Source organism: Hippopotamus amphibius, chromosome 3 (assembly GCF_030028045.1).
Source record: "Hippopotamus amphibius kiboko isolate mHipAmp2 chromosome 3, mHipAmp2.hap2, whole genome shotgun sequence".
Classification (NCBI taxonomy): domain Eukaryota; kingdom Metazoa; phylum Chordata; class Mammalia; order Artiodactyla; family Hippopotamidae; genus Hippopotamus; species Hippopotamus amphibius.
In genome coordinates, this window is record NC_080188.1 from 125,357,681 (window position 1) to 125,382,628 (window position 24,948).

Genomic DNA, 24,948 nt, shown 5'->3' on the forward strand with positions numbered 1-24,948 from the left:
TGAAACACCAACATAAAAACACTTCCTTTCCCAGGTCAGAAACCAGGGGCCAGAGGGGGCAGTCACTGCTCAAGGTCATGGTCCAGGCCTTCGCCTGTGAGGGCGGTGTTCGCACAAATCGAGCCACGAAGCATGATTCTTTCCATGTAAAATTCAGCCTGGGGCAGTTCTGGAGGGGCCTGCTCCCAGTCAGCCCCTCTCTCCTGGGCTTTGGTTTGGGCTGGTTCTCTCCCCACCCGTCTATTTGCTATTTTAAAATTCATAATGAGTTCCTCCCCGAGAAGCAGGGGCCCAGGCTTTGAAATCCAGGCCCAGAACCCTGACTCCCAGTTTGCTGGCTGGATGCCAATCTTGGCTGAGTTCCCCAAGCTCCCTGGGGAGGTTGTGGGAAGTTTAGGGTCCAGACACCCACCCACACCTCACGCACACTTCCAGCACCCTTCAGCCTTCTCTCTGGAACTGACTCAGCCAATTCTTCTTGCACCTTGGTGGTGACTGGCCCTAATTCTGCCCCAAATTCTGAATTCCAGCCTTTAGCTGGGATTTGGTCCATGGCAGGCTGGAGGCCACACAGCAGCTGGCCAGGGGCACTTGAGAGAGCACAGGCTGTAGTGTCTGGTTTGTATTGGACTATGCTGTGTGACGTTGGGCAAACTGCCTGCCCTCTCAGAGCCTCAGTTTCCCTGTCTGAGGGAATCAGCACTGCTTCATTCCTGGGATGCTGTGAGGAGTGAATGAGAGTACAGGCAGCGTGGTTGGCATGGAGCTGAGCCTGTAGCAAGCCCTGGGTGCCAGGAGCAGCTGTTACTAAGAGGCACAGCGCAGGGTGGGGCGCTGGGGTGGGGGCTCCCCGCCTCCCCACACCAGGCTGGGCGGGCATCAGACACTGGATCAGGGCGATGTGACTTTCCTCACTTCCCTAGTCTGCACACCTGCTGAGCTCCCAGGCCCACAAGGGCCTTCGCGGGGATGCCAGGAAATCGTAGCCATGGTTTCCACCCTGGGGGAGCTTACAGTCTAATAAAGGCAACCTGGAACCTCAAAATAGAAACTTCCCGAAATAGTGTGTCTGCCGAGGTGGTCTCCCCATGCTCCCTGGTAGGAGGCGCACAGTAGGGAGGGACAGAGCCCAGGCCTGAGCCTTCCTGCCAGCTCTGCTCACCACCCCCTCCACCTCCCCCATCTTCCCTGCAGCCTCAGGGCGGTGGAGCCCAGCTCCGAAGGGCCCCACCCCCTACCCAATCCTCACTGCTATGCTTTATGAAAATGAACTGAAATGGTCCAGGAAGGATGAAAGTTCGGGCAACAGTTTTCTGATTTAAAGGGGCGCACGCAGAGGGTTCTGAAAGTTCAGACTGAAGGATGCCATCAGGCCGCCCGCAGGGAGCTGCTGAGGCCTTTCTCAGGCCTTTCTTTCTCAGGAGTGGCTGAGCCTGCCTTTCTCCCCCAGGATCCCTCGCTGGAATATTAACCTTAACCGTGGCAATGAGCCCACGGCCCAGTTGATGTTTATTCCACAGCTGTAATTCAGTAACATCATGGCATGGAGTCTTTTTTTTTTTTTTTTTTAAATCTTCTTGGCTTTTCACTCTTGGTGTTGGAGAAAAAGTGTGCCCCAGATGCCCCAGGGAGTTTTGTCCCCTTTCCATCGCAGTGAAACATTTGAGCGGTCCTTCCTAGAAATCCGGTGAGGAGTTTCTTCAAAGTACTTTGGGCATCTTAGGACACACTTGACGGGCTGCTGACCAGCTGCCCCACCCCCACAGGGCCGAGTGGTGTGCGGAGGCAGAAGGTCTGGCGACCCTGTACTTGCTAGTTGTCCTGGGCAGCAGGCTAGGTGCTCACCAGCTCCCTGACCCCCAAGAGACCCACCCTGGGTGCTGGCAGTTCTATCCATGGAGTTCACTGAACTCTTGGAGCAGGTTGGGGGTGTGGGTCTCCTCCAGGCCCTACGGGTCCTCACCTTTTTCCTCTTCTCTGTCTGGGTGCCCATCCAGAACTTTTCAGCTGCTGTCCCAGGCCGCCGCTGTCCCAGGCCACCGCTGCTGGGCTCACATGCTGGACAATGGCTCTGAAGTCCCCGCAAACCTTACCCCCAAGGCCCTCCTGGCCATCTCCATCCCACGGGGCCCCAACCAGGAGCTCCGCCAGTGTCTCCGCTTCCGCCAACCACAGCGGCAGCTCCTGGACCCTGACGCACAGTCTCCAATTGGAGTGAGGCTGCCTCGCACGGAGCTGTGTGTGGACGGCTGGGTCTACCACGGCAGCACCTTTACCTCCACCGTGGTGACCGAGGTGAGGGCCTCCCCGCCCCCAGCCAACCCCGCCACTTCCTTCCCAGCCTCCCAGTGACTGGGAGGATTAGATTGACTCCATCACCGCTGTTAAATGATAGGCCACTCCCTCGATACCTGATTACTGATTACTGGGAATGGCCTAGATTCTGATCTAGGGCTAGGGTTACAGCAGAGGTCCCCAGCCCCTGGTACCAGTACTGGTCCTCGACCTGTTAGGAACCGGGCTGCCCAGCAGGAGGTGAGTGGTGGGGGAGTGGGCGAAGCGTCATCTGCCGGTCCCCATCACTCACATTACCGCCTGAACCGTCCCCCTCTCCTCCCCCTGTCCGTGGAAGAATTGTCTTCCACAAAACCAGTCACGGGTGCCAAAAATGTTGGGGACCGCTGAGTTACAGGATGGACAGGGAGACGTCTAGGAGCTAACATTCTGTTGGAGAAGTCAGAATCGATGCACATTCAAACCAGTAATAACAGCAGACCAAGTCCACGTGTCCACATCCTGCACCCTTTCAGTGGCAGCCACTGTTTCGAAGCTTTCCCCGTTGTCACAATTTCACAACTATCTCTTGAGGCGGGTCTTCTTATTGACCCCATTTAATAAGTGACAAAGCAGAAGCTCAGAGAGGTTGAGTAATTTGCCCCACGATACACAGCTAAAGCACACTTGAATCTGATTCAACCCAGGCAGCCAGGCACCAGCACGTCTCCATCACTTTCCGTCCTGCCTTGAGTCTCAAGGCCCCTGTGTCATAAGTGAGCACAAAGGAGAGAGTGGCTTCTGCGAGTAGGGAAGGGAGAGGCAGGCAGGGAAGAGCTCTCCGAAGAAGTGACATTTAAAATGAGACTTGGATTAAAAGAAAAGGGATCAGTCACATGAAGGTCGGGAGAAAGCCCAAATGGGACAGAGGTCCGAGTAGGACGTGTCTGGGTGTTGAAAGAGCACAGGGGGACGGGGGGTCTGGCGATGGCCGGGGCGCGTGGGGAAGGAGCCTGGATTTTCTTCAAGTGCAAAGGAAAGTCACTGGGGGCTTGGGATGCTGTGATCTGATTTGCATTTTCAAGAGGTGACTTTGCAGGGTGGAGAATGCTGTGTGGGGTGGGGGGGATCCTCCTGCAGTGGTTCAGGCAAGAGAGGTGGAGACGGAGAGGGAGCCGTGGGCGAAGCGGCCAGGCCTCGGTGAAGGGAAGGGCTGACTTGGGGGTGGGGGATGGGGATGGGGGGGTTCTACTTTCAGGCGATGGCTGCCTGGTCCGCCGCAGGCAGCAGGGAAAAATCACGGTGACATGTGCTCAGCCATTTGTACTCAACTTCAGGCCCCGTGAGAGTAGCAACACTACCCCCATTTCTGGAGATGGGCTCAGCCCGGTGCAGGAACGCACCCAGGGTCACCAGCATGTCGGTCATCAGCTGACTCAGATTTCGAGCCTTGTGGTTTAACCACCACCCACCGCTGTCCACTCGGAGTGGCCGTCTTGCCGTCAGACCCGGAGCCGTGTCACGTGCGCCACACTGCCGGCCGCAAGTTGTCACCTGACCCTAGGAATCTGGGAACCCCACTGGGGATGGCCAGATCCCCTCCGGGGGTCCTGGACCTCCCTCTGCCACCCTGACCCTGCTATTCCACACCCCCTGAGCCGGGCTGACGCACCCTCCTTGTCTTCCAGTGGGGCCTGGTGTGCAACCACCAGGGCCTGAAGCCCCTAGGCCAGTCCATCTACCTGGCCGAGGCCAGGGTGGGGTGCATCGTCTGGGGCCTCCTCTCCCACCGGTGAGCACCCCCGCCCAGCTCTTTCAAAACAAAAACAGCATCATGGGGACAAAGGTAAGGCAACGTCCAGTGAACATTCGTGTCTCCTAAGAGAGGGCCTCCCCCGGTCTGGGATCTGAATCCCAGGTTCCCAGGGGGCTGAGAACCCAATGTCTGAATCTCGATGCCGGGTTGAGTTGAGAGAGCGCCCTGAACACTCGCTCTCATCTTCAGCTATTGCACCAAACTTTTTTTAAAAAAATAAATTTATTTATTTGTTTATTGATGGGCTGCATTGGGTCTTCACTGCGGCATGCAGGCTTTCTCTCGTTGCGGCGCGTGGGGGCTCCTCTTTGGTGCGGTGCGTGGGCTCCTCATTGCGGTAGCTTCTCTTGTCGCGGAGCACGGGCTCTAGCAGTTGCCGCACATGGGCTCCATAGTTGTGGTGCTTGAGCTCAGCTGCTCCACAGCATGTGGGATCCTCCTGGACCGGGGACTGAACCCGTGTCCCCTGCATGGGCAGGAGGATTCTTAACGACTGCGCCACCAGGGAAGCCCCTTATTGCACCAAACTTTATGGAGAACCTACTGCATGCCAAACGCTGCACAGCCCCCACGCTCAGCGAGCTGGTGTTCTTCCGCGGTGAGGCAGACCCGTCTTGCTTTTAACTCCAAGTACATGAAGTGTAGTGAAATAGAAATACTCCTCTCCCTCCTCCCCCATCCTCGCCCCTTCTCTCCCCGCTCCACCCCTCCTGAGGTGGAGCACCCAGGACCCTGTCCAGGACCTTCTCTTGGTCTGCGCTCCCCTCCTGCATGGGGCGTCGTTGTCCAGGTCTGAAAACGCCCACGTTGCACCCCCTCAGCTTACAGCCAACTGCAGACGTGGAGGCACCTGACACTTACCAGGGCCATCGCTGAACCGCGCACTCCCCACCCCCCGCCCAGCCCCCTCCTCACCAAACTGCATCCTGGAAAACTGCCCCCTAGGAGCCAGCCCTGTGCTCCCTCCCTCACCCCTGACACTCATCCTCCAAAGCACAGCCCCGCCGCCGCCCAGCACCCTCTCCCCCAGCCACTTTCCCCTGCCCAAGCCACTGCCCTCTCTGGCCTGGGCTGGACAGGGCCTCCTTTGGGGTCTCCTGCCTGTACTGGGCCTTCCGTGCTGCTGCAGCGCTCACAGTGACTTTGCAAAGGCTCACGTGTGGATCTGGTCGCTGCCGGCCTGAGGTCCTCTGGGCCCCCACACAGAGGACAGTCTCCGCCCACCCTGCCACCCCTGCTCCGCACTTGGCTTCTCCCCTTCTGCCACGCCGGCCCCTCCTGAAGCACCCCCGCTCCGCCCAGCCCGCAGAACCCACCGCAGCCAGTGGCTGAGCCTCGCCTAGAGGTTTCCACCCACAGCTGCTCCACGGCCAGCATGCAAGCCTCAGCTCCAGGCCGCTCCTTGGAGAGGCCTTGCCGGCTTCAGGCACAAAGGTCCCATGGCCCTGCCCGCGCTCCCATCACAGCTCCTGGCTCTCTCTGCCGGTGCCCGGCGCTCCTCACTGTGTGTGTCCGCACGAGAAAGTAGCTCCAAGAAGGCAGGGGCCTTGGGGCCGTATCCTCAGCGCCCAGCACGTAGCACACAATCATACGCTGAGCGCATGCGTGGTTTCCCGACTCTGGGCAGTGCAGGCTCTGGGGCTCATGTGTCCCGGCTTCTTAGAAGGCAGGCTTGTTGCTTCTGTGTCCCTCGCTTCCTACTGTAGGTGCGGGACCCTGCCAGCTACCCATGGGGTTATGATGGGTAAGTGAGTTAACCACACGCAGAGCGTGGGCCGGGCCGGCACCGTGGTTGCTCTTCGTGGGCCTTATAGTAGCCCGAGCGCCCTGAGCAGCAGGGCAGGAGGGGCTCCAGTTCGCACTTTCAGAGGACTGGCCGCCGTGCAGCCATTGCTCCTACCCCAGAGGTCACCCACACCAGGAGCCAAACTGCAATCAGTCTGCAGTTCGCCTGGCGAGCCTTGGGTCAGCGCCAGGTGTCAGCCCCCAGACCTCACCCCGAGACTGCTCAGACAGGCAAGGCCAGGTTTTGCCCATATCGCTCCAGTCTGACCGACACACACTTCAGCTAAATGCAGGCCGTGGCTCAGGCTAAACTGACCTCGGGGCAGCAGCAGCACGGTGACCACGCGGGCCAGGGGCTGAGGGCCTTCCCGTCACCGCGTACAGACGTGGAGGAGCTGCCCGAGTCGCCCAAGGCCACGCGCGCTCAGCCTCCTGCTACGCTGCTCCCTTGTTCAGTGTGTCATCATGAATACCTGCATTTTATAGATGGAAAAACTGTGGCCCAAAGACATTGGGTCACGTGCCCCAGGTCACCCGGGAAGGGCAGAGTTGGCCTCAAACCCAGAAATCTGAAGCCAAAATCTATTCTTGACCGCGAGGCCACGCTGCCCCCCGAAGAGCAAGGCATCTGTCATTTTTATTACAAATGCACTGTGAACGTGGTCCTAGGAGATCCGAGAAGGAGGTGCTGCCTGCACTGGGAGGTGCTCCAGCCTCCTTCAGCCCTCCAACGGCGAGTCCCTGCCTCTACGCCCAAGTCCCCAGGGTCCCTCTCCAGGCCCCCACTGTGCTTGTCTCCAGAAACAGGTTTGGGTGGAAGCCAGTTCTGAGCTGGTGCTGCCTGCAGGTGGCCGTGGCCAGCGTCGGCGCCATCGTTGCCCCAGTTTCCTCATCTACTGTGGCCTCTGAGTTTTGCGTGCTTTGGGATTGCCTGGCATCATCCTGACCAGGGCGACGCTCCGTGAGTCCCCATCTGCACCGCCTTTCAGGGGTGGAGTGGACCACGACCCGCAAAAGGGCCGTCACCATGACGATCCTGGGAGGCACCTACAGCATTGGCCAGACGGCCGTGGGCAGCCTGGCCTTTGCCCTGCAGAACTGGTGAGCCCTTCAGCTGACCTTGTCAGTGCCCTTCTTCTCATCTTCCTGATATCCTGGTCGATACAGTGTGGGGTCTTTTCCCTTGGGGAGAACATCACTGAACGAGAGGGGAACCCGGGGTGAACGGGTGCCCCTCACCCCTACCGCTCTGGCTGGCCATGGCTCCCAAGGTGCCGAGACCATGGAAGAAAATGATGTGAGCAGACCCCACTGGGGAGCGACATCTTGGGGACTCAAAGTTCCGGGGCTGGCATTTCAGCCAGGGGTCTGGGGTTCCTTCCAGACCACTGCCCTTTGGGCCCGAGGCTGAGGGCCCTGTCCTCCCTCACTTTGGCACCAGCTCCCCCACACTCACCAGCCTCACTCCTTCACATCACTTGCCCAGCCTGTGGGCATCCAAGTCAGGCGTCGGATACGGAAAGATATTATTACTGTTATTTTTGGTGCTGCGAAAATCCCTGAGGTCTGGAAATACCTGCTTGGGTGGGGACTAGAGGCAGAGATACAGGGAAATAAACACAAATTCCTGTCCTCATAAGTTCTCTTGTGCCCGTGGGCCAGAGTTGAGCAGGTCTGCTGTGGGGGTGCAGAGAAGAGTAAGGACACATTCATTCATTCTCAAATATTTATCGCACTCTTGCTATTTGCCAAACATGCCTTTAGGCATTGGGGACCCATCAGCAAATAAAATAGACCAAAAGTCACCGACCAGATGGAGTTTTATTGTATCAACAGGACCAGTAAGAAAGGAGGAAGACCATCCCATAGTTACACTTATTAAGCCACCCTGGGGACGTCCCTGGTGACACAGTGGTTAAGAATTCACCTGCCAATGCAGGGGACATGGGTTTGAGCCCTGGTCTGGGAAGATTCCCACATGCCATGGAGCAACTAAGCCTGTGCGCCACAACTATTGAGCCAGCGCTCTAGAGCCCACGCGCCACAACTACGGAAGCCCGCACGCCTACAGTCCGTGCTCTGCAACAAGAGAAGCCACCGCAATGAGAAGCCCGAGGGCTGCAATGAAGAGTAGCCTCCACTTGCCACAACTAGAGAAAGCCCACATGCAGCAGCAAAGACCCAACACAGCCATAAATAAATAAATTAATTAATTAAAAAAAAAGCTACCCCTGGTCACACTGATTGCGTATATCCCAGGTGCTGTTGGTAACACCAGATGTGTATCAACACTTCTTCTAAAAAGCAAGATGACGTTATTACGGCCGCTTTCAGATGAGGGACTGAGGCCCAGAGAGATTCAGTGACTTGCCCAAGGCCACACAGTCGTTGCATGCCAGAGGCAGGATTTGAATCCACGCAGGCTGGCTCTTCTAACCACCATGTCAGACTGCCCCCAGATGTTCTTCTTAGCTTCCCTGCAAAACAACGCTGAGCTCCTATGGGGTGGGAAAACCCTGACCCTTTCACCAGGGAGATGCTTCTCCCTGTCCACCTGCCCCTGAGGCCGGGAAGAAGCCGACTACTTTTATAAAACCACCTGGTTCTGGTTGGGGATGTTTTAAATGTGTTTTTGAAAAATTTCAGCATTATGCAAGATTTCTGCCTTACAAATGGCCCCAGAATCACCCCATGTCCAGTCAGCCTGTGAGCTGGCTGAATGTGAGGCTTGGGTGGGCAGGCTCCTGGCAGCAGGGAAGCCAGATGGGGTGGCAGGGAGTGGGGGCTGGTGAAGAAGGTGGCCAGGCATTGGGACTCATCTTTATTCTGAGACCCTCAGGGACTTCCTAGCCCGGCATTAGCAGTGCAGAGGGAGAAGCAGCTGCCTTCTCCCCATTCCTGCTGCAGCCGGAGGGTCTGCTGCACACAATCCTCCCCACCTGACCTGGAGGGAGTGCCCAGTCTCTATGAAGGAGGCAAAGACCCAGCCAAGCACCTGCTTCTTTAACAGGTGGCTGCCAGAATCCACCCTGTGGCTGACTATTGTGGGCAAACCAGATCAAGCGCTTCAGGAACTCAAAAAAGTGGCCAAGATAAATTCCTACAAGGAAGCCAAAAAGACACTGACCGTAGAGGTGAGATGCTGCTTTTTGTGACCCAGAGTGTGGGACATGAGCCAGGGAAGGACATCCACTGATGCTTTACCATTATTATCACCAACACCACCCCAATCCGCTCCAGTACCACCTTCGTTAGCACGGAACACCATCAAAACACCACCATCAACATCATCACCACTATTGTCACCTTCGCCATCTCTATCACCACCATCACCATCAACCGCACCACCACCACCACCATCACCACCACCACCATCAACCTCACCACCACCACCACCACCATCACCACCACCACCATCAACCTCACCACCACCACCATCAACCCCACCACCACCACCACCATCACCACCACCACCACCACCATTATCAACAACAGCACATGGACATCCCCATCTCTATGATTCATCACCTTAATCCAATATATTGCTCGTTTACCTCATGGGGCTTCTCAACGTATTTGGGGAAACAGGATGTGCTTATCTGAAGGTAACTTTTCAAGGACGTAGTTGTGGGAGGATGTGCAGACAGAGACTAGAGGATACAGAGCTCCCTGGGGGCAGAGGGATGAGGGAAGGCTTCCAGGAAGAGGTGAGCTAGAGTTGACCAGGGCTGAGCTAAGCACAGGGCAGGCCGGGCCCAGGGTGCATGTAGAGACTGGATGGGTACTTGGGATGCAGGGAAGATCCAATGGCTGGAGGGGGCATGTGCTGATGCCAGCCAAGAGGAATGAAGAGGGATGGTAGGGCTCTGTGAAGTAATTGCCAAAAACATCCTGCAGCCTGCAATTCAGAGGCTAGAGCCTCTGGGACACAAGACCCACTCCTTGGCTCTGAGTAGGGGGCTGGGTCTGCAGAAGAGAGCTCAGCCAGGGGCCAGAGAGAACCCTTTCTGCCCTCAGCCCCACCCCCACCCCCAGGACTCTCTAGTCTCCAGAGGCCAAGGTTTCCCCATCATTCTGCCCATCTGCACATCTACCCCAGCATGAGGGTGGGGCCGGGCCATGGCCGCAACATTCACTGCCCCCACTGTCCCTGGAGGTACTGATGTCCATCATGGAGGAGGAGGTGGTCTCTGCGAAGTCCCGCCAGGCAGTGCTGGACCTGTTCCACGTGCCCTTGCTCCACTGGAGAAGCTGCAGGCTATTGGTGGTGAGGTATGCCGTCCTTAGCATCCCTCCAGGGCTAAGGAGGGAGGGCGTATCCAGGGGGAAAACAGCCCTTACAGGCCTCACGGGGTACATTTCTGGCCAGGACAGGTAGCTCCCCCAGGAGGCAGGAGCCTAGCAGGTGGGGGAGACAGAGTACGTACAGATGTGGTCAGGAGGTGGTCCGCTTGTTCAGGAAGCCAGCTGGAAGGCAGGGCTGGGCTGTGGTCCTGAGCCGGATGCCAGGGTCAGCCTGAAGCCCAGGGCAGAGGCCGAGCCGTGTCCTCAGAGCTGGAAAGGACCACTGCTGGTCAGCACTGGACTCACCCTGACAGCTGGACTCCTAGAGTGTGGAAGGGACCACGTGCTGGGCCACACACATCCCCCTCTGAGCCACCCCATGAGATAAGTTCATTTACACCCCACTTTACAGACGGGAAAGAGGGGCTGGGAGAGGCAAGGAACTTTCCCAAGATGATGGAGCAGGCATTTGAACCCAGGCTGAGCTACCTGCTCATCCTGCTCTGTGACCCTCCAGCCCCACTTTCAGCGTGGACTCCCCATCCCGCTCCAGGAGGCCCCGTCTCCCAGGGGTGCCTGGGACCAGGAAAAGCCTCCTTAAGACAAATTCAGTTTAAGTGACTTCCAGAAGAGCGGATTGAAAGTGAGGGTCAGGTTTGATTGGGCCTTGATCTTAAAGTAAAATTCAGAATTAGGAAAACATTTATTTTACACTATATTTAAGCACATATGGGTTATAATGGCTACATCTCAGACAAAGAATGCATCAAATGCTTCCCTCTCTTTCTGCCTCTCTCTTAAGTTATTTTTTTTTCTGGTAAATTAGAAGGAGTGCCCGGAGCCACTGAATGTCCAGGGCCATCCTTTCAAAAACCATCAAGGCTTCCTCAGTTCTCCCAGGGGCTGCTCTGCACCTTTTGTTATTCAAATCACAGGCTGTGAAGCAGCCACCCTCGTGGGTTTTCTCATCTCTGTTAACCCAGCTGTTACCAGCTAAGGCTCTAGATGCCACTGGTCAGCCTCTTGGGTCAGCTGTTTTCAGCACCAGCCAGGCCCCTCTCCCAGTCCCTTTCACAAACTCCAGGAAGCCCTGCGCTTCTGCAGGAATCACAGCTTTTCTCTGCAGTTGTTGGCCCGGTGGAGCCAGATGTCTCCCAGGGGCAGCACTCAGGTGTCCTCGCAGGGGAGGGCTGGGGGGAGCCTTGAGGTGAAGCAGGGATGGGGCCAGATTGGAAACGCGGTCAAGAATCGTTTCCCACCACGGCCACTTGCGGAGCCAGGTTCACTCTCCAAGGTGCAGAAATTCAGCTACTGCAAGTTCAGCTACTCAGGAGCCTGTGGCAGGGGTCCCCTGGGAAACAGACTCTGAGATGGAGGTCCACCAGCAGGACGTTCACGGACGGTTCTAGGGATCCCTCCTGTGGAAGGGGAGGGGGCCGGGAGGGCAGGAAGCAGCAGGGGCAGGGGAGAAGTAGCGGCGTTGCTGTCACAGCCAGGCCCCATCCCATGGTAGACCAGCCATGGGATGCTCTCCCCAGCTGGGGGGTAGCACTCCCAGGGGCTGGGGAAATAAGACTTTCCATCCGGAAGGGGGCAGCCCAGCATCCTCCACCGAGACCCCGTTCTGTTACTAACCCCATGTTTCGAGACAGAGATACTGGCATCCAGAGAGGGGCAGGCGGAGACTCGCCCAGGTTCACAGCGAGTGGAGCAGGGCCCAGATCACGGTTCCAGGCCGAGACTGGGGAACAGGAAACAAAGCCAGAGGGCGCTAGAGCCTGACGAAGGGCGGGTCCGCTTGACCCACGGCCCCATCTGCCCAGAGAGGGTCACAGCTTCCTGCTGGTGATGGACAGGGAGCCTGAGAGGCGACACCCAGCGCACCATGGCCAACACCCAAGGCCCGCACGCGGAATGGATGGGGCCACCGCCCTCCCCACCCTTTCCTGGGACAGCCTGACGCTGGGGGAGATGCATCCTGCATTCCACTCCTGGCGCTGCCCCGGCGTGGGTGATGCTGCCAGGGTGCCCGCTCCTCCGCAGGGCAGGGACCTGACTTCCGGATTCTCCCCACAGCATCTCCCTTCCCCTCTCCTACTACGGGCTAGTCCTCGACCTGCAGAACCTGGGGAGCGACATCTTCCTCCTCCAGGTTCTCTTCGGGGCCGTGACTTCTTAGCCCGGACCATCACCACCTTCCTGCTGAGGCCGCCGCCCCGCCCTGGCTGGCTCCCTGGCTGTGGCCGGCCTCGCCATCCTGGCCAAAGTGCTGGTCCCACAAGGTGCGGCCAGGGCAGCAGGAGGGAGATCTGAGGGGCTGCGAACCCGGGGATCTCGCTGGCCTGTCCACTACCCCACACCCACCACCGGCCTCCTCCCCTCCCCCTCCCCTGGCCCCAAGGTCGGGCAGGGACCCCCCCCATGCCCCGGCTCTGCCCAAGGCCATTACTACCACAGCCCGAGCGGCCCCCACCCATTTTCCTGAGAAAACTGAGGTTCAGGGAGGCGGAGCCAGGTGCTTGAGATCAGCTGCAAGTGACAGAGCCAGGACTGGACCAGACTTCAGGTCGGAGGCCGACTCTGTGATGGGAGGAAGGGTCTGAGAGGCTGAGAATGGCTCCAAGTGAGGCAGGAGAGGCGCCAGGCCGAGTGTGTGTGGTGTTTCCTCTTGTTAAACAAGCGAGAGGGTGGTTCAGTGGTTAAGACTCTGCACTTCCACTGCAGGGGACTCAGGTTCGATCCCTGGTTGGGGAACTAAGATCCCACATGGCCAAGGAAAAAAAAGCAGTGAGAGGCGGAGCACTGAGGAGGCTGGGGAGAGCCGTGGTCTCACTCTCCTTTCCAACTGTGTCTCATTGTACTGTTCAAGGTGGGTGACTGGGGGAGGGGGAGAAGCAGGGACAGGCGTCCCGCGGTGGCAGCAAAGCCAGGAGGGAGGCGAGGGAGGACCAGCAGCCGGGAAGGCCTGGGTGAGGATGAGGGCCAGTCCGGAGCCCAAACTCTAAGCAAGATGCAGAGCCCTGAGAAAGACTTCAAAGACAAGCATTTGACAGTTACAGGACTCTTCCTAAGGACGTGCGGGAAGGGAGGTGAGGCCCACTGCTGGAGTGTGACCTGCACCTCAGTTCCCGGCTGAGGCTCCCCGTGGAAGCAGGGGCCCCACAGGCAGGCTGAAGGGTGGCTAGAAGGTTTCTGGGTAGCTGGGCACCCCAGGGCCCCTGCTGTGGGCCTGGGCCTGACGTGACCCTCCCCTTCAAGGCAAGAAGCACCCTCAGGGCCCAAGGAACACTGGCCCTGTCCCCCCTCGAGCGCCACCCGCAGCTGCCCCCAGGCTCAGCCACCCCAGACCCGCCTGGGTTCTTGCCCTGCACCCCGCCTCCAACCCACTCACCACAATGTCATCTGGTGCCGCATCTGCCCCTGGCCCGGGGCAGCCTGGCGCCGGGTCACGTTGCCAGGGATCTGCCTTCAGCCCAAGGCAGCCTTGTGGGAGAACCCAGCCACTCTGCTCCAGGCTCCTGGGGACCCTCCTGGGCAGACCCCACCCTCGCGCTTCCCTCTGCCTAGATCTGCAGACCCTGCACGCGGTCTTTGCTGCGCTGGGAAAAGAATGTTTTGGCGTTAACTTAACCTGCATCGTGAGCTGCAAGCCAGAACTCGTCCCCACTTCGCTGCGGTAGGATGGGCTGGCTGCTGGCCTGGGGCGGTCAAGAGAGGCACACCCCTGTGAGGGCCCGCAGGGAGGGCGGGGAGGGACTGGGCACCCAGGGACACACAGCGGAGGGCGAGAGGGACCCAGCACCCGCAGGGAACGGAGCAGACGCCCTGGAGTCCTTCCCCCAAAGGCACCTGCTCAGCCAGGGCCTCCGCAAACAGTCCCGCCCAAGAGTCCAGGCTCAGGGGCAGCCCCAGAGAGGGCCCCCAGGAGGCCTTTGGACTGGAAACTGCTTTGAGCCACAGGGCCCTCTGCTCCGGTGAAATCTTATAAGAGCCCCGGCAAGGAGACCAAGAGCTGCTGGAGGGTAGTGGGGAACTCCGCTAGCTTCCCACCGTCCCCTCCTTGCCCCAAGGGAGCCCCAGGTCACCTCCTCAGAACCCAGTGGTCAAGAGTGAGACCACCCCCACCCACACTGGGCAGTGGGGTAGACTGAGGCTCAGGGTGGCCAAGGACTTAGATGAAGGGCAGGGCTGGAGCCCAGCCCCCAGAGGCCTGGCCCAGGGGCGCTCACTCACCCACTCACTTGTCCACTCTTTTTTTTTTTGGACACATATTTATTGATTTCTTTGATACTTTATAGAAAGCCTGACCTGGGAGCTCAGTGGCCCAGCAGGAGCCCTGAGACAAGCCTCCAAATTACCTGAGACCAGGAAGAATGGGGTGGGCCCTGGAGAGTTCCCGTGAAGGACTCTGAATGTTTCCAGGAGGCAGACGCCCACTTGGATGGGAAAATCTAGGTGGGCTCCCTGGAAGAGGTGGTATTAGAAGAGCCCTTGAGGAGAGTGACTCTATCTGCCCAGTCTTTCATTCTCTGGCCCAGCCAAGTAGCCCCTCTGAAGTGGCAGCTGTGACAACGGTCCTGGCCCTCTTCTCTACCCACAGGATGGTGGCAGAAGGCTGCCTGAATTCAGCAGCTCGGCTGGGGTCTGTGATGGGCCCCCTGATCAGGATGACCCACCAGGTCCTGCCCTTACTGCCCCCCCCTCCTTACAGCATCATCCCCATCATTTCCAGCCTCGTTGTCCTCTTCCTCCCGGAGACCTGGGGACTTCCACTCCCTGACACCATCCAGGACCTGGAGAAACAGTGAGTGACCCATGGTCACCCTGGGAGTGATGCAGCTGGGCAGGGCTGCAGACATGGTGAGAGGTGCACCACAGCCTGGGGACAGGAGAGCCCAAGGGTCGGGAGACGTCCTGGGCAGAGAGGGCAGGAACAGGACCGGGCTGCTTATCGTGAGGACGCCGGCAGCTTGAGCTTGTTCAGTGCCCAGAGCGCTCTCGATGCCACGTTCAGGGCTGAGTGTTTCTGAAACCATTTAATCTTTACAACATCCCTGCCAGGAGGGGTTTACAAGAGGCTCAGAGAGATGAACTGACTTTTTTGAGGCCTCACAGATAGAAAGTGATTGTACCTTAGATAGGAGTATGTACTGGTCAAGAGCCCAGCTCTATGGCCAGACTGCCCAAGACCAAATCCCTGCCTACAAGGGGCAAGTGCCTTCCCTCTCTTACCAAACTGACGCAAGAAGAGAAAGAGAGCCTCGACTATCCTCCTTAAGGCTTCCTGCAAAGAAGCTCAGGCCCAGACGGATTATCAGGTGCCTTCCCCCCGCCCTCCAGGAACAAACCATGCTATTCTCCTGTGCGTTCTTTAAGCGAAGCAGAACAAAGGAACGTTCCTCAACTTTCTTTTATAGCCAGGATCACCTCTAGGTTTCCACTTCCTCATTGGTAAAATGCGTGTTACAAAAAACAAAACAAAAACAAAACCAAAAACAGTCTAGCTCAAAGAGTTGTATTTGGGTTTAAGGGAGTAATTATACAAAAGCACCAAGGAGAGTCCTGGCTCACAGCACGTGCTCAGTAAATGTGGCTGCTGTGTCTCAGGCAACAGGGTTCATGGGGCGCTCTCCTTGCTAAACAGGAGCCAAGATCATGATAATAGCAATAATAACAGTGGGGGCTTAGTGAGCCTTTCTTGTTTTAATACAGCATCTGATTTGATCCATGCAACAAGCCCACCAGGTGCTGTTCCGTCCAATTTCATTGTCAAGGAAATGAAGACACAGAGAAGTTATGCAAGTTGCCTAAGGACACCCAGCTAAGAGGCAGGAAAGCTAGGACTTAATTTACTCTTTCACTTAATTCATTTTTTGTTGTGTATCTACTACATTTCAGGCATCATCCCGTGTTGTGAGTAACAGTCGTAAATAAAACCCTAATCTCATAGAGCTTACATTCACCTAAGACTTGACCTCCATTTCTGCCCTCCAAACCCCAGACCTGTAGCCATCACCGCACACAACTGCTCTCCCTTTTCATCATTCCAGGAGGCCAGCTGCAGCCAGGGGTGGCCAGTGAGAGGTGGTCATTACAAAAAGCACCTGGTTCTAGAAAATCTGCCTGTGGGAGCCCCTTGGGCCAAAGATCCCTCTGGAGGGAATTGTCTCTTATGTGATCAGAGGGTCGAAGCGATTTGGGCAGCCTTGAGGGTTTGGCGTGGCTGAGTGGGCAGCATGGCCGTCTATTGAGGCTAAAGGCCACATCACCACTCACTTCTGTTCCCCCTGCCCTGCCAGACTCTCCACCTGCCTCAGCCCCGCAGGAGCCCCCAGCAGACAAGCACGCCCAGCCTGGCTGCCCCCAGTCCACTTGGTTAACACGATGGGTCCTCTCCCTTCCCTGCCAGGCTCTCGTCTTCACACCTTCACTCAGCCACCGCCTTCTTCTCACTTCTCAGAACCTGGCCCTGCAGGTTTCTCATCTCCCAGCTTCCAGAGTGGATCATGGGCAGGGTCCAGACAGACCTGGGTTCCAGTCTTCCCCCACCATTCACAGAGTCTTCATCAGTAAAATGGGACTCATGAACCTACCTCCTAGGGTGGGTGACAAGGTTAGCAGATCTCAACACAGACCAGATTCCAACAAGTAGAAGCTGCTCCCAGAGCTGCTAGGAACAGGCATCCAGGTGTGGCCTGCCTCGGGGCACCCGCAGAGGAGGCACATGGAGCAGAAACCCAGCCCAGGCGGCACCGACTCAGCCACTTGCCCTAACAGAGGCTGGGTTCACTCCTAGCAAGGGGCTGTTTTAATCTCCTCCTGTTTACCCCCATGGGTGAGGAAGGCCTCCTGCCCTGTGGTTATATGGTTTTAGGGAAGACGCAACCTAGCACTGCACAGATAAGATGCACACCAGTCTATTAACCACATACACTCACAGCCCAGGGAGGTCAACACTGTGTACCACGCAGGGTCACATGGGTTGCACTCAGGAACAGAGAGAACCACAAAAGGCTGTGGGAGGTGGGCTTCCTTGTAGCAAGAGGATGTGGGGGTGGGGGGGACCCCTGGTTCCACAGGAGCATGTGATTGGCTTGTTTGAATCATTCCGCAGGTTGGCAGGGAGCCGACCCCCACTGCTCAAGGATGGCAAGAGCTGTGCTGTGCCCTCTGCCCCCGCCATGAGAAGTGCTGTTGGCTGGGGGACCTTACCGGCAGGAGCAGAGTGAGGAGGGGGACTGCCCTTAGGCCACTGAGACCCTCCTGGTTTCACCAGATGTGAAGGCAGCACAGAAATTTAAGCCTTATGTTTCAGGGCCACCCTTCTGTGTGTCTGTCTTGAGGGGTCACCGTTTCCTCATTCATACAGCCCAAGCTGTGAAGATGATTGGACCCCTGAGGCTGATCACCTATTTCAGAAGTGAGGAAACTAAAGCCCAGAGAGGTGGAGTGACATGCTCAGAGTCACACAGCTGAACCCTGGCCTGACCCCCAGTCCAGGGCTCTTTCCAGAACACCCAGCGCCTCACCCTCACCTGTACCCCTCTGTGCTCTGATATCTGCAGCCCTATCACAAAGTTGCACCCTTCCCTGGAGATCCAGACCCTTTAGACAATTGCCCACTCTTCTTGGACAGCTCAGAGAAACCCGAAGCCCCAGTTTCCCCCACCTGTTTCTCCACTTTCACACCTGATGCACACCAGACCAATCAAACCCAAGTCAAATCAAATTCCCTGTGTGTGTAACACCCTCTGGTGGTTCAAGATAAAGAGCATACCCTGCCCCCCTCCTCCCCCGCCACCAATGGGCCCTGATAGGTCCCCAGCCTTACTTCACATATAATAAACCTAAATCACACAAAGCATGTTCTTGGATCATCATGAAATTAAATTAGAAATCAGTAGCAGAGACATCTAGAAAACTGAAAAACACACTTCTAAATAACCCACGAGTCAAAGAAGCAATCACAAAGGAAATTAGAAAATATTTTGAGCTGGATGAAAAAAAACTTTAAACGATGTGTCAGAATTTATGGGATGAAGCTAAAGCAGTGATTAGAGGAAAATTTATATCATTAAGTGCTTCCATTAGAAAGGAAGAAGGTCTCAAATCAAATACCTCAGCTTAAGAAACTAGAAACAGAACTAATTAAACCTAAAGTAAGTAGAAGAAAGGGAATAATAAACAGCAGAAAGCAGAGAAATGCAAAATGATCAAGAAAATCATTGACACCTGAAGCTGTTTTTTTGAGATAAATAAAAATTGTAAAAGATGCTATAGCCATACTGATCAGAAAAAAAAAAGAGTTAGAAAGAGAAAAGGCACACATTACCAACATCAAGAATGAAAGAGGAGGGGCTTCCCTGGTGACACAGTGGTTAAGAATCCACCTGTCAATGCAGGGGACACAGGTTCGAGTCCTGGTCCAGGAAGATCCCACATGGCGCGGAGCAACTAAGCCCGTGTGCCACAACTACTGAGCCCACGTGCCACAACTACTGAAGCCCTTGCACCTAGAGCCCATGCTCCAGATGAGAAGCCATGGCAATGAGAAGCCTGTGCACCGTGACAAAGAGCAGCCGCCACTTACCACAACTAGAGAAAGCCCATGGGCAGCAATGAAACCCAACACAGCCAAAACTAAAATTAATTAATTAAAAATAGAATGAAAGAGGAAACATCACTACAAATCCTACAGATATTAAAATGAAAAGGGACTAGGGACTTTCCTGGTGGTCCAGTTGTTAAGACTCAGAGCTCCCAATGCAGGAGGCCTGGGTTCAATCCCTGGTCAGCCAACTAGATCCCACATGCCACAATGAAGACCCCATATGCCACAACTAAGACCCAGTGAAGCCAAATAAACAAAAAAATATTTTAAAAATGATAAGGGACTATTATGAGGAATATTTTACCAATAAATTTGACGACAGATAAAATTAAGTTTCTTGAATACAAACAACTAAAATTCACTCAGGAAGAAATAAATAGCATTATTAGCCCTGTAACTATTAAAGAAATTGAATTTATGTCTTAAAAGCTTCCCACAGAGAAAACTCCAGGCCTGGATGGCTCCACCGATTAACTCTGCCAAACATTTAAGCAGGAAATAATACCAATTCTACACAAAAGCTCCCATAAAACTGAAAAAGAGATAAAACTTTCCAACTCATTCTCTGAGTTCAGCATTGCCCTGATACCAAAATCAGAAAAAGACTTTATAAGAATGGAAAACTATAAGTCAATTTCTCTTACAAACATAGACACAAAAATTCATCACAAACATTTAGAGGATTGAATCCAACAATATGTTGATTTAGGATTCAAAAATCAAGGTTAACAAACTAAATTATCAACAAACTGTAGAAGAAAAGCCGTATAATCATCTCAATAGATATAGAAAGTGCATTCGACAAAACTCAACATCCATTCCTTTTTAAAATCATTTTTAATTGATTGATTAATTAATTAATTTTGGCTGTGCTGGGTCTTTGTTGTGGGACTCAGGCTCTCTAGTTGTAGCATGCTGGCTCAGTAGTTGCAGCACACCGGCTTAGTTGCAGCATATGGGATCTTAGTTCCCCAACCAGGGATCAAACCCAGGCCCCCTGCATTGGAAGCACTGAGTCTTAACCCCTGGACCACCAGGGAAGTCCCTCAACATCTATTCCTAAGAAACAACATTCAGCAAACTAGGAATACAAGTTCTTCAACCCAATAAGGGGCAAGCTATGAAAAACCTAGAGGTAACATCGTACTTCATGGTGAAAGACTGAAAGCTTTCCTGTTAAAATCAGGAATGAGGCGTGGATGTCCACTCTCACCACTTCTGTTCAACCTTGTTCCTTGTCAGTGCAATAAGGCAAGAAAAAATAAAGGCATATACATTAGAAAGGAAGACATAAAACTGCCTTAATTTGCAGATGATATAGTTGTCGGAAATTCTAAGACGTCCCCCCAAATTCTACTAGAACTGATAGATCAGTTCAGCCAGGCTGCAGGATACAAGGTCAACACATAAAAATCTATTGTATTTCAGGATGCTAGGAACAATCAGGAATGGACTGTTTTAATACAATACCATTTAACACGGCCTGGGGGAAATGCGAAACCCAGGGATAAATTCAGTCAAAGAAAGGCAAGCTCTGTAACTGAAAACTACAAAACATTGCTGAGAGGGATGAAGAAGACTAGATAAATGGAGGGATGTAACATGTGCATGTATCAGGAAGGTCAATAGTATCAAGATGTCAGTTCCCCACAAATTCATCTACAGATTCACTGCAATCCCAGTCAAATGCCAGCAGATTTGCGGGTACAAATTGACAAGCTCAGCCTAAAGTTTATATGGAAATGCAAAGCACCTAGATCAGCCAAATCAATTTTCAAAAAGAGGAAGAAAGCTGGACAACTTGTGTTGGATATAATAGTATCAAGGGTTCAGATACAGCCATGCATATACGGTTAATCGATTCTCGACCAAGGTGCCAAATAAAGTAAATGGGGAAAGGATAATGTTTTTTGGCAAATGATGCTGGAACAGTTGGTTAGTTAAAGAAAGGAAAGGGAGAGAGGGAGGGAGGGAGGAAAGAAAGAGAGAGGGAGGAAGAAAGAAGAAGGGAAGGAAGAAAGGAAGAAAGGAAGGAAGGAGGGAGGGAGGGAGGGAAGGAAGGAAGGAAGGAAGGAAGAAAGGAAGGAAGGAAGGAAGGAAGGAAGGAGGGAAGAAACTCAACCCCACTTCACACCATATGCAAAAATTAACCTTAAATGTATCATAGACCTAAACATAAGAGTTAAAATTATAAAACTTTTAGAAGTTTAGAAAACAGGAGAAAATCTTAGCCACCTTGGGCTTGGCAAAGATATCTTCAATAGAACACAAAACATGAGCTATAGAAGAAAAAAATGATATATTGGACTTCATAAAACAAAACTTGTGCTTTCCAAAGAGACTGTAAAGAGACTGTTACAAAAACGAAACTGCGAGCCACAAACTTTGGAGGAAAATATTTGAAAAATCTATATCTGCCAAAGGACTACTATCTAGAAAATATAGAGAACTCTTACAACTCAACAACAAAAAAGACATCCAATCTTAAAACGGGCAAAAGATTTGAACAGCTGCTTCACCAAAGAGGATATACAGATGACAGATAAGCACATGAAAAGATGCTCCACATCATTAGGAAGATGCAAATTAAAATCACAACAAAATGCCACCACACATCCAAAGAAGGGCAAAAATGTAAAAGACCAAGTGTCGGGGAGAAGGTGGAAAAACTGTGGGAATGTAAAATGGCATGACCACTCTGGAGAACAGTGTGGCAGTTTCTTAAAAAGTTACACATATGCCAACCATAGGACCCAGCCGCTCCCATTTCTGTTGGTAAATTTGCCCACGCGAAGACTTGCCCTCAAGTGCTCACAGCAGCTTTATTTGCAACTGCCCAAATCTGGAAACAACCCAAAGGTCAGTCAACGGGATGAACAGGTGACAGATATGGGTATATCTATACAATGGGATACAAATTATATAAAACGTATATTTTCATAACATGTTAGAAAAGGCAAACTAACCTTCAGGGACAGAAAGCAGATTAGTGGTTGCCCAAGACAGGGAGAGAGGAGGGAAGGAGGGATTTCCAAGGTGCAACAGGGAATCTCTGGGGCGATGGATACATTCATTACTTTGATTCTGGAGGTGGTTTCACAGGTGTGTGGATATATCCCAAAGCATCAAATTGCACACATTTTTTGTAAACTTAAATAAGTACAGTCAATTATCCTCAAGAAAACTATAATCAAATTTAAAAATTATAATCAAACACCCATGTACTTAAGAAATAAGGCCTTGTGAGTACTCAGCAGCCCCCCGTGTGGCCCCCTACCCATGACCCAACGTCACCGCTACCATACCTTCTTGTGTTTTCCTTCCAAATGTGCCACCTACTTACACCCCCCTCAGCAACACGCTGTTTGGCGACACCAGCATGGAATCCCGTGGTCTTCAGCCACATTTTTCAACGGCAATGTTACGTGTTTGAGACACAATGTTGTCAGTGATCGATTGTGGCTATGGTTTGCTACTTTTCTCCCCTTTATCATTTATTAAGCTTGAAAGCAAACCTCAGGCAGCCGCGAATCTGCAGGGGAACAGCTCCCAACTGGGGTCCGAGGCCACAAGTTCATGGCAGGAGGCCAGTGTAGCCCGGGGGCACGACGCTGGGGGACAGAGTGGGCTCTGGGGTCACGCAGGTGACGAGGCTGGGTCCCTGGAGCCCGTGTCTGTGGGGAGGAATGTTGACTCATTCTGTGTGAGAAGGGGCTGTGCAAGGTTTTGAACGGAGGGCTGATGGGATCTGACCTGATTCTGGAAGATGCTCTGGCTGGGAGTAGGGAATGGGGGACCAGGCCAGGGACTTGGGCAGCAAGACCCATTCAGGGCTACTGCGTCTGGGCAGGAGGTGACTGGCTTGGCCGGATGCCAGCAGTACCCACGTGGAGGAATGGGGTGGGGGCGTGGTTTGTAGGAAGAGTCCTTTGGGTTTACTGAAAGGTTAGGAGTGGAATTTGAAAGAGGAATTGCGAAGGGACTTTGTACGGTGTGTCGGAAGGATGGCTTGGTGGCGTTTTACTGAGACGGGTGCCTTCTTTTCCCCAAGGGGACAGTGAAGGTTGTGAACTCACCCATCAGGGGAGACCAGGCAGTGGAGGACCCAAGGTGGGTGAGGGCAGTGACCACCCAGGCCCAACCACTGTGCCCCTGGAGCTTGTGAACCCAAGGGTGCAAATCAGTCAGAGGTCACAATTTTCATGTGAAATCTCCAAAATGTTCAACGTCGGCTCAATTTAAAACACAGCCTTTGTGCCAAAAGTGTCTGGAGGAGCCAAGCCACTCTCCTCTTCCAGTTTCAGCAGCCTCACCAGCCTGGACACTAGGCTTCTTCTCCGCCCCGGGGTAACGCTCGTGCCTCCTTGGTGAGGCCGTCCTGACAGCCAGCAGGGCCCCCCTCCGTTGCCCCCGTGCCCTCCTGATGCCCGTCATCACCCGTAGAATCTGTCTTCACGAAATCAGCGGTTGGGGGGCCTGTTGAGATGTGGCCCCCTCCCTCCACCCTGCAGGCTGGGATGCTTCTGTCCTGCTCTCACGACATCCCCAGAGCTTTGCTTCAGGGCCTGACTCAAGGTATCCGATAATTGTTTGCTGGGTGAATGAATGACGGAATGAAAATGAATGAATGAATGGGAGAGAAGAGAGTGAGGAGGCCGAAGAGAGCCTCCCGCTTTTCCGTGGTGTTTCCGTTCCGTTTGCCTCCACCTGCTGAAAGCTCAGCCCTTCCTGGGGTCCATGGGGACAGCCTCAAGCACCCCCCCCAAGGTTAGAGTATGGGCCCCCTCCCATCCACAAACACCCCCTTCCACCCCCCTCCAGACACAGACATCAGACCTCACTACCCGCCCACGCCCCTCCCGCCCCAAGGTGTCATCGCGTCCTCTGGGCCCAGGCGCTATGTGTGCCCTCACTGGGCCCACCAAAGCCCTCTCCTGGGACATTTCTAAGGAAAATGGAGAGAGAAAATCAGCCCCTCTCTGGGGGTGGAGGAGGAAGAATTGACATTCTGGGGCCATGGCCGCCACACTCTCCCCTGTGTGGAGGAAACAGATGGGCAGCAAGAATGAAGCCAAGACAGAAGCAGAAGCAAAGGACAGAGGAGGGATGCAGCGCCCAAGTCCCCAGTGCAACCCTCCCCCTGATGTCACGCAAGCTGGGGATAGCGTTGGTCCAACCCAAAGCCTGGTGATGCTACGCTGGGGTCCTGGGCCTAGCACCGGGTGGGGGGGGAAGGCAGGGCACCCACAGGAGCCACGCACATCCCTTCAGGCTCAGTGGGTGGTGGGGGACGTGCTGAGGCTGCGTGCCTGCCTGGGTCCCCAAGGCGGTGCTAATGGAGCACCATTTATATGTAGCGGTCCTCACAGCTGAGCACTGACTTCTCAGGGGGACAGCCATCTTGGCCTTGGAATCTCCCTTGGCTGGGTCACATGGGTCAAGGTGAGACCCTGAGATCACCAGTTTTTTCAGGACAAACAGCAGCAGGAGAGAAGACAGAATGATCCTGGGATGGGAGAAAGCCAACAAGAGAGGGTAGAGTAGAGGCTGCCCAGTGAACCCATAGGCAAAGGCGTCCAGCGAGCAAGCCTGTCCAGTTCCATCCAGGCACGGATGTTCTCATGGCTACAGAAAAATAAGCCCTCTGTCTCCTTAAGCCTCTAGGACTTAGGCAAATGTTGCATATGTGTGTGGGCACGTGTGTGTTTGTGTAAATAAAGGCTGGGGGCTGACATTCAGTTTCCAGGGTACAGACCCAGCCAGGAGAGGACCATAGGGAATCATAAGCCAGTAGCAGACAGCGATTCCAGCAGGACAGGAAGTAAGCAGGAGCCTGGAAGCCCCACCTCCGCCCTCCTCCTCCTCAGAAAACCCTCCTACGTTGTGCTCAAATAGCACGGATGGGGAGAGAGCCCAAAGGGCCAGTCCCTCTGACAATTGCATTACAAGAGTTCTTCCTCGAAAAATAAGAGTTCTTCATTACAACCGCCACACAACATTAGTTATATGTGAAAAGATGAATCACATTTTGACTCGGATTTACACCAGCCTCACTCTGAGGTGTACAGCTTGGTGTTTGTTCAAACAGCATCTATACCTGCCTGATCTGATCTGGGACCGAACCCCGCTCCCCATAAGCCCCTCTCAAGGTGGTCTCCCAGGTCCCGTATATGTCTCT

At 54.3% G+C, this 24,948-nt stretch overlaps 1 protein-coding gene across 1 annotated transcript; it reads left to right on the forward strand.

Annotated features, from left to right (window-relative positions):
- The first annotated feature begins 1,895 nt into the window (after positions 1-1,895).
- Positions 1,896-15,932, forward strand: SLC22A11 (solute carrier family 22 member 11). Its single transcript, XM_057725466.1, is given in 13 exon segments — positions 1,896-2,006; positions 2,008-2,295; positions 3,963-4,066; positions 6,683-6,756; positions 6,759-6,838; positions 6,840-7,011; positions 7,014-7,032; positions 8,886-9,009; positions 10,032-10,147; positions 12,236-12,441; positions 13,727-13,835; positions 14,760-14,963; positions 15,872-15,932. Coding segments are annotated over 13 exon segments (1,614 nt in total). The 3' UTR covers positions 15,879-15,932.
- Positions 15,933-24,948: the final 9,016 nt, after the last annotated feature.